The sequence below is a fragment of the Papaver somniferum genome, chromosome 11 (genome assembly GCF_003573695.1).
Source record: "Papaver somniferum cultivar HN1 chromosome 11, ASM357369v1, whole genome shotgun sequence".
NCBI lineage: Eukaryota > Viridiplantae > Streptophyta > Magnoliopsida > Ranunculales > Papaveraceae > Papaver > Papaver somniferum.
Genome location: NC_039368.1, coordinates 140,062,042 through 140,071,868, shown reverse-complemented (window position 1 = coordinate 140,071,868; position 9,827 = coordinate 140,062,042). Strand labels below are relative to the sequence as shown.

General features: G+C 37.4%; 1 protein-coding gene across 1 annotated transcript; it reads right to left on the bottom strand.

Moving 5' to 3' along the window:
• Positions 1-5,828: 5,828 nt before the first annotated feature.
• LOC113325361 (aspartic proteinase CDR1-like) lies at positions 5,829-6,584 on the bottom strand. Its single transcript, XM_026573555.1, has one exon. It carries the CDS (start codon positions 6,582-6,584, stop codon positions 5,829-5,831), a length of 756 nt encoding a protein of 251 aa, XP_026429340.1.
• Between the last annotated feature and the right edge of the window lie 3,243 nt (positions 6,585-9,827).

Sequence of the window (9,827 nt, the reverse complement as noted above, 5' to 3'; positions counted from 1 at the left end):
AGACTTCTCATGCCACTGTTTAGGTGCTTGTTTCAATCCATACAAATATTTCTTCAGTTTACAAACCTTCTTCTCACAACCTTTAACTACAAAGCCTTCGGGTTGTTCCATATAAATTTGTTCATCTAATTCACCATTCAAAAACGTTGTCTTTACATCCATTTGATGTATCTGTAGTTTATGGACAGAAGCTATTGCAATTAACATCCTAATAGAGCTAATTCTACTTACTGGTGAATATGTATCAAAGAAGTCTATCCCTTCTATTTGTTTATAGCCTTTCGCTACCAACCTAGCTTTGTATTTTTCAATAGTTCCATTTACATTACGTTTTCTCTTGAAAATCCATTTACAACCTATGGCCTAATACCCTGGAGGTAAATCTACAAGTTCAAAAGTACAATTTTCTCGAACGGAATCCATTTTACTAATTGAAGCTTCTTTCCACCACGGAGCTTCAGGACAAGTCATGGCTTCTTTATAAGTCTGAGGATAAGACTCGGCTAGGTATGTAATGTAACCAGGATAGGTTTTCTTAGTTTTAACCCTTTTACCTCTTCTAGGTTCTATTTCTGGTTCATTTTCCTCTAAAGGTAATGACTGACTGGATGATGGAAATTATAAGGGATCATCTAAACAACTCATTCGAGAATCACGTTTCATAGGAAAAACATTATCAAAGAACTCAGCATTCCTAGACTCCATGATAGTATTCAACCCTATGTCAGAAATTTCAGAACTCACAGCCATAAACCTATGAGCACTAGAATGCTCAGGATACCCTATAAAAACACAATCAATGGTTTTGGGTCCTATCTTATTTGTCTTAGGAGGAGGGATGGCCACCTTTGCCAAGCACCCCCACACTTTGAAGTAATCATAAGATGGTTGTTTACCTTTCCATAACTCATATGAAGTTTTATCTGATCCTTTAAAGGGTACTCTGTTCAGGATGTAATTGGCTGAGAGGATAGCCTACCCCCACAAATTCGAAGGTAATCCTGAACTAATCAACATGGCATTCATCATATCCTTAAGGGTACGGTTCTTACGTTCAGCTACACCATTGGATTGAGGTGAATAAGGGGCTGTAGTTTCATGTATTATACCATGTTCTTCACAGAAATCTCCAATAGGAATTAGATACTCACCACCACGGTCAGACCTAAAAGTTTTAATGGTAGCATTCAATTGGTTTTCAACTTCACGTTTATATATCTTAAAGGATTCTAAGGCATCGTCCTTCCCTCTAAGCAAATAAACCTGACAGTACCTCGTACAATCATATATAAAAGTGACAAACCATTTCTTACCACCTCTAGCTTGAACTGACTTCATGTCAACTACGTCTGAATGAATCAATTCTAAGGGTTTAGTGTTTCTCTGGACATTCTTCCTGAATGATTTCTTAGCATGCTTAGATTCTACGCAAATCTCACACTTATGACTTTTATCTAAAGTGAATTTGGGTATGCAGCCTACGCTAGCCAGTTCATGCATTAATTTGTAATTTACATGACCAAGTCTACAATGCCAAACATTCGATGACACATACATGTAAGAAGAAGAATCATTCAATTTCACTTCAGGACAGGTTACATTAAGTTTGTAAAGACCCCCAGTCTTATAACCCTTACCCACATAATCATTGCCCTTAGTTACTATAAGTTTTCCAGACTCAATTGAAACATTAAAACCCTTATCATTAAAACAGAACAAGAAACAAGATTTTTGCAGATGTCTGGAACATGAAGAACTTCATTCAATGTGAGAGTCTTGCCAGATGTGAGCTTCAGAACGAACTTTCCTTTTCCTGCAACCTCTGATGCAGATGAGTTACCTATATAGAGTTTCTCGCCTTCCCCTACCCTCTGGTAGGAGGTGAACATGTCTCTGTTCCCACAAACATGCTTGGTAGCTCCAGAGTCTACCCACCAGTCCATCACATTGGTCACCAAATTAACTTCAGACACTACAGCAGTAAACTCATCCTTGTTCTTTTCAACCAAGTTAGCATTATCCTTCTTGTCCTTACGATGTCTACAGTGAACTGCCATATGGCCAGTAACTCCACACGCATAACAAGCACCCTTAATTTTAGTAATGCTAGACTATGCTTTTCGAAACATACCTTTCTTGGGAGGACCACGCTTAGAGTTACGATTGTTACTATCACATTTTCCAGTTTTGGAAGATCTATGTTCAGTCATATGAGCTTTATTACTCATGTCCCTTGCAGAAGCCACATTCTTATCTTTGGAGCACAACAACTCTTCCACTTGAATCTTCTTCCCTAATTCAACCATGTTGATCTCGCCAGTTTCATGTCTTAGCTTTTTCTTGTACTCAGACCAGGAAGTTGGTAACTTCTCAATTACCGCAGATACTTGAAACGTCTCATCAATGACCATACCTTCAGCAAGAATCTCATTAGTAATCTGTTGAAATTCGAGGAATTGATCAACAACAGGCTTATCATTCGTCATCTTGAAGTCCATAAAATTCGCCACCAGAAATTTCTTGCTCCCTGCAGTCTCCGCTTGATACTTTGCTTCTAACGCAGTCCACAAATCATAAGCACTGAAAAAAAATTTAGCATTGTAAAAATCATACATCGTATCTTCCAAACCATTCATGCTATGATTATTCGCCAGAAAATTACACCGCTTGTTATACTCGATCACCTCCTCAGTTAAAGCTTGGTCTATCCTTTGATCTTGGAGGTTAGTATGACAAGATTGGTCTATCCTTTGATCTTGAATTGTCCAAGTCCCTTCACATGAGGCCTATAAAACCATCAAGTTAGAGAAAAGTGTAATCATGCAGTTCAGTGTCAGTATGGGTGTGATTTTCCACCTCCATAGGTTTTTGAACTTGTTGTGATTGATTGTCACGTGATTGTAGTGTGTCAGCATACTTGGGATGGATTCCAGTTGATAGAGATACTGAAGGCGATACCTGGTTGATTCTCTCGAGAATAGGTTGTGAATCGTGATTCAAGTTAGAGTTCTAATGCTCAGTCAAGCATTACAATTGGAGATGTCTGCACACCTTGCACTACGGCTATTATATATGTTTACTCTTGTTGCAACCAACTGATTGGTCTATGCAAATTTGGTTCCACCCTATCCTTTCTCATTATATGAGGGGTCTGGCTGTCTCGATTGGGATCTTGTATGAATAATGTGTTGGAAAATCACGGAAACAGAGGATAAAAACCAGAGGACGAAAAGAATGTTGTATCACTGGAGCTTCAAGGCCTTTCGATTCTTTTCAGCAATTATTTCGACCCTTCTCAATAAATTGGCGAGTACAATCGGTCAGCGAAATATTGCTGTCAGGATACAATGATGCCCTAGCAACTTTGTTGGATTCAAAGGTTGTACTCCCTTGACCCAACCAAAAACACACTGTATTTGTTTCTGAAGATGCTTAGAGAGAAAGAGTTTCATGCCTTTTGGAGATGTCGTTTCATCTTCAAAAGACGCTATCAAAGGTCGTCATCCATTAATGGGAAGAGACGCGACTGTAGAAAATTTTGGAAACCGAATTAGGTTTTGAATTTCAAAACCAGAAAAAAAATTCTACGAGACGGAAGGGGCTACGCCCCCTCGGACCCCCCTTCGTAGCGGAAAACAATATTGAAAATATCTAACATTTTCCCCCTATTTTCAAAATTGAAAAAATCATAAAAGAAAGTAAAAAAAAACTTTAAAATCAGAGTGGCTGCATCATCAAAGTGACTGCCTACGTACCCGAGTGGGATCAATCCAACGTAGTTCACACTCAGTTGGGAAATAAGCATCTTCGTCGAAATCAATACATAAATGATAGGTATCTTTTCGATTTGAACCTTCACTCAGTGTAAGAAATTCAAATCCTTATCGGGGTTCAGTGGCGAAACCAGTCTTGAACCAAGTACCCCATGTGATAAAACCGAAATCTCCACACATACTGATTTCTTAGAGTAGTGTATTCTGTAGCCCGCGCATTAATGTCCCTGCGCTTATCCTGAATTCATGAGTCACTTAGAGAGCGGTTTTTTCTCTTAGTAAACGGCCTGATTTCCATACTAATATAGGTAAGTTTCTATGGTGTTTCTGCGTTACACCTGTAAATAATTGTAGACTCATTAAGGATTTGCATCCATCCTTTGTTTCTTGCAGAACCATGGCACTAATTTGAAATGAGAAGTTTATTATTAGTGCACCATGACCACTTCCATAACTTGTTGGTACCACATTGAACCTTGTTTATCTTTTTCAAAATATAGGTTGGGTTTCTGCCATAGGAGATCAACTTTCCTTCACAGACCTTAGTCCCATTTCCTTACATTTTATTGAAAACATCGCATTTGGTCGAACACAGCCGGGAGGGGCTACGCCCCCCGGACCCCCTCGTAGCGGCAAACAATATTGAAAATATCTAACATAATGGGAATTCAAGTTCAATATCCTAATGTGCTAATGTTGATGGTCTCTTTGAGGTGGAGCTTTGCAGAAAATTGTGATGTTACGCTGTATTGTGTGCACTGGTAAGAATGTTCTGCACCAAGATCCTTTTTTTCTGAAGTATGTGTTGTCTCCTTTCTCACAGTATAAGCATGTGGTGAGGGGGTATGTGTTTTCTTCATCAATAACCATCACTCAGCCTTTTATGACGACGCATTTTGTAAAAACAGACTGCCCTACTCAAGGAAGATGCCATGAATAATATATTATGTTACCTGGTAGAGAGGCAAAAAAAAAAAGCAAAATCCTGGTAAAAGGGTAGTTAAAATAAGTTGGCTTTGGGGTTACAAATATACACTTGGTGGAGGGAAAAGAAACCTTGCAGTTGCACTCAAGGAAGATATAAGTTTGAGTTTATGGGTTTTAGATGTCTGGATCTATGTTATCAAATCCGTCATGGGCGCTCGCCTAGGTGCGCGAGTCGGCCAGGGGGTGCCTAGCAATAAAAGGCGCCTTGAACAATTTCATTTTTCTGGGCGCCTTTCGGCGCCTAGCATCTAATACAACATAGGTCTGGACTTCTTCGGTAAAAGGACAAGGGATTACTTAGTATGATCTAAAGAAAATAGTAGTACATTATTAAGTTCCAAATGAATGATGGTAGCAACAGAGAACACTAATTTCAGTAATTTGTGATGATAAAACCTGCTTATATGGAGTTCGGGTAGTCGTTTCTGCAATCCTCTTCAGCAAAATAGAGTGACTTTCCCGCAACATTATGTAAGATCCTTTTGCGAGCTTGTTGCATTGCTCCAAACATGACATGATAAGGGGCATTGTCGGATTCAGGTTCTCGAATAATACCCAAACAAAAATAATTCGGAAGGATTTTAAAAGCAGTATCCTCATAGTGTCCGTGGAGGAAAAATGCGGCATCCTGAAAGTGGAATGTGATTGTTGGATATACAAAAGGCTTGATACGTCTTAGGAAACAAAGAGTATATTTAAATGGAGATGGTGTAACAGGATTAAGACCAAACCGCTCAAAATACTCCGTCACCTTCTCCGCAACCCTATCGAAGAGACTTTCGCGCATACGGCTCACTGAAGCCCCTGAATCTATATACAACCGCCTCTTCCGGTACTCACCCTATACTGGAAATCCCTTCTTTGGAATCCGACTCTACTCCCATTTACACTAATATCCTCTAAAACCAAATAATAATATTGTTCGCCATAGTTAAATAAGGGAGTTCTGTATGCTTGTCGAACTCCACGATCAAGTCTCGTGTCTGAACCAAATCTTAAGTACGTATGGGTTCTGTCCATACCATCCCTATATGGCCTCAGGCAGTATTCAAATTTACCTAAATTTAATTATTTTACTAAAGACTTAGATCCTCCACTTAGACCGAGTGTTCCAGAAAAAACTTCAGGTTGGCTACCAGCCATGTTCACTTGGTTAAGTCCACAACCCATGACAATAATAAAAGATTCAAGCCGACGGTAATCTGAATTTATAGTGAATTTTTCTTTAGCCAATTTACCTGTTGTAGATGTACCGTCCTCGTAAATTCTTTCGTAAGTACACATGCCTTGATCATCACATAATCCTGGGTAGCAATCAGGGTTTTCGATGGTACCCATTCTTCTCCTGTTACACCTAAGAGGTTGATACGTACTTGAACTTGTTGCAGGATAAAGGGGTTGTTGTTGAGGGAAAGAAGAAGTAGCACCTTGACATTGAATCCATGTAAGTGGGCTACCAGTATCAACCATTAAATAGTGTCGCTTGTAAGGTTCTGGACCAACAAAAGTACCCATTCCCACCGCTGCAACATATGATCCAGAACCATCGTAAGTCACAGGAAAAAGTGCGTTTATCGAGTTATTTAAACTTGATATTTTACTCCCAATGTAACATGATCTATTTTTGTATTGTTGGATGAGTCTTTTCAATCTTTCTTCTTGTGTTAAATGATCGCCTGGATATAAAGGTGATTCTTTGGAGTCTCTATGAAAGATCTTCATGCTAAACCCACTTGGATTAACAGCAGTGACTGAGTTTGGCAATAGGGATATATGGAAAAGAATTGTTAGAAGAAGAATGAAAAGAGAGATCATTCCACCCATTTTTGGAGGTGTTCTATGTTTTTCTCTAACAGTATATGGAATAATGTTTCTTGTGTCGTTTATGTATATGTATTAGTAGTTATCATGTTTGGTAATGATATTTATTATTATCAGAAATATCCATTAATGCCAATATCTTGAAAATTATTTCATGCTTTAATGTTTTGCATAGAAATAAAACTAGATCTGATACGATTTCATCATTACGATATTGGTCTATAATAAAAAAGAATATAACTATGAAATTTGAAAATGTTGTTTCGGGTTTTATTACTTGATGTTAGCCTTAGCTAATTGGGGACAAAGTTACAACGACAACTTACCACCAATAGAAGCATTGAAATTTTCTTATATGAGCCATATGGCCATAAAAATAATAATTAAGTCTGATTTTTAAAGATATTGACTCTAAAAATATTTTGGATTTTAGTATTTAATTTCATAAAATCAAATTTTGTCCTAATTACACATCAAATACTCAAATATTGGTTAACAATAAGTCAATAACACTAAATATATTTGGGATTCTATCGTTAAATTTTATCCTGATACGAGGATTCACTAACTTTAAAAACTTTGGATTCTCAACATCGTATGTATTCTATTGAATTTTGATGGAAAAAACATGTAAACCACGAGAAATTATTGGGCGGTGACTACAAGTACAAAGTTACCATAGAAATAGGAGAAACGCCATGAGATATTATTGTTTATTAGTATTACATAAATTATTCCTTTGTATTATATATAAGTAAAGAGAAAATTTTAACTATGAGATTGTACCGCACACAATGGGTCGTAAGACTGTAACATGGAATAATCAATTGGAAATTAATTTATGTGATTATGGAGGATCAAAGATTATAAATGGGAGAATCGACCTGAGATGTTATATTGTACATAGCTTTATTTTTTTTCCACTTCCACCATTTCAAAATAATGGGTTGGTTTCATTTGCAACACATAAAACCATCATAGTATTTTGAAACAAAGAGAATATACACAAGTAAATAGAAAAAATTAATTATCTGAGTGCACCGCGCATAATGGGCCATAAGTCATAAGTCCTACAACACTATCCACAATAACATCAGATCAATTACAAATTATCTTCTTAGTATCTTCACATACGGACTCACACGCTCTTTATGTAGCTATGTTCAAAGTATGACGTACACGTTTTCTACTTAGGCACCGGATGGTTATACCAACGCACCCGTACAACTTAACATTAACACTAATTACTACTGGTTAACTTGTGATAAGATAAGGGAACACTCTTTTCGTAAAGATTGTCTCCTGGTAACTTTCCTACTGTGGACAAAAGCACTTAGACTAAGTCCCATGGGTTAGATTTGGATGCTAGATTATCCAAAAAGCGATGTGTATTTGTTAACGCTATTTCTCTTTCTAGATATATCTCGCATGTGAACTAGTAGCTAGATAGTTTCGTTGAATGGTACAGCGCAGCCAAAATTACATTTTCGCAGAATGGTTCAGATTGATTTATTTTTTGATCCGACAGCTGAGATGGTTGCGATGTTCCATTCAGCACAACCTAATTCTACTTTTTGATGTTCCATTCAGCGCATCTACTTTTCGTTATTCCATATTTAGCGCATTTAGATGCTAGATTGGAATGACCATAAGACTTCAATGCCAACCTAGGTGTCAATCTAGATGCTAGATTAGAAAACCATAAGGCTAAGACTTTTCACAAGCCATAAATGTGTCAAACGGGTCACATAAGTAGCATTATATTTGGATCCTCGGATGGAGTCTTAGCGGGAAGTAGAACCTCAAACTGGCCTCAAAGAAAGGGGAATTCTCAACAACTTCAAAACAAGACAATCGACACGTTGATCCCTTCATGATGCGGGAAAATGAGAAAAATATAAGAAACTACATGAAAAAAATTCAATGTATAAATGTCAAATGCAGGAAACTACTGAAAAAGATAACAAGTTAACAAGTAATCATGGTTTTCTTTACTTCCATATGATGAGACAGGGGACTGTGTGATATTAGTTATCATATGGAGGGCAACACAACATTGGTCAACTGGTATCTGTAGATACATAAAACCTAGTGTACACAAGAATACAAGATTATTATTATTAAGCATATTTCTATGCATATGCCAAAAAAAAGCTATTTGGCATACCAGGTGGCATGGCAAACCAGTTGCGCCACTATGGGAATACCGATAAGCAATAGACTTTCTAGCGAATGATATTTTGATAGAGAGATATTAACAACGACTATTTCCCCCTACTGGTTCCTATATATACGCCCTCGTATTTCTTCAACGTACTCACACCTACTTCAACCTATATTATCTCTATTCTTATTTTAAATTTCATAATCATCAATGGCGATATCTAAGAGGTAGCAAGAACTGGACGATGAGGATGCTAAATATAATAAACTCATCGACATTTTGATGCTGGTACATACGGGCCAAATACCTAGAGTTCTAGATCCACAAGAAGTATTGACAAGAAGGTATAAGTATCGAGGGAGGGAATTTTACCATTAGAAGCTGATGCACGATTATTTTCTTCCCAATTGTGTGTACTCTAATCAAAATTTTCAAGGTCGATTCTGTATGCCTCGTCATATGGTGAAAAAGATTATTGAAGAGCTTTCTCGAGTAGAATCTCAATTTAATTATCAGTTTGATGCACTGAATATTAGAGGTCATAGTGCTGAACAAAAAGTTACTTCAGCTTTAAGGATTCTAGGTTAAGCACTCTAGAGGATGCGAACGATGAGTACCTTCGTATGGGTAAAACAACTTCATTCACTTACCTTTCATTGTTTTGTGAAGTAATGATTAATCATTTTGGTCCAACATATTTACGAAAACCAACCGAGGAAGATGTTAGACAAATACTGGGGGAGAATGAGGCAAGGGGATTCCCAGGAATGCTAGGTAGTCTCGATTATATGCATTGGGAATGGAAAGGATTCCCCGTTTATTGGGACGGTCAATATAAGGGTCATTATCCAAAACCAATAGTTATCCTTGAAGCTGCTGCTTCTTACAATTGTGGATATAACACTTTTTTTTTGGTCTTCCGGGTTCACAAATGATATCAATGTTTTGCACTAGTCGCCTCTGTTTGAAGATTTAAAGCATGGAATTTGTCCCCAAGTTCGTTTCATTATTAACGGCCACCAGTACACTCATGGCTATTATCTTGGGGATGGTATCTACCCAAAATGATCAACCTTAGTTCA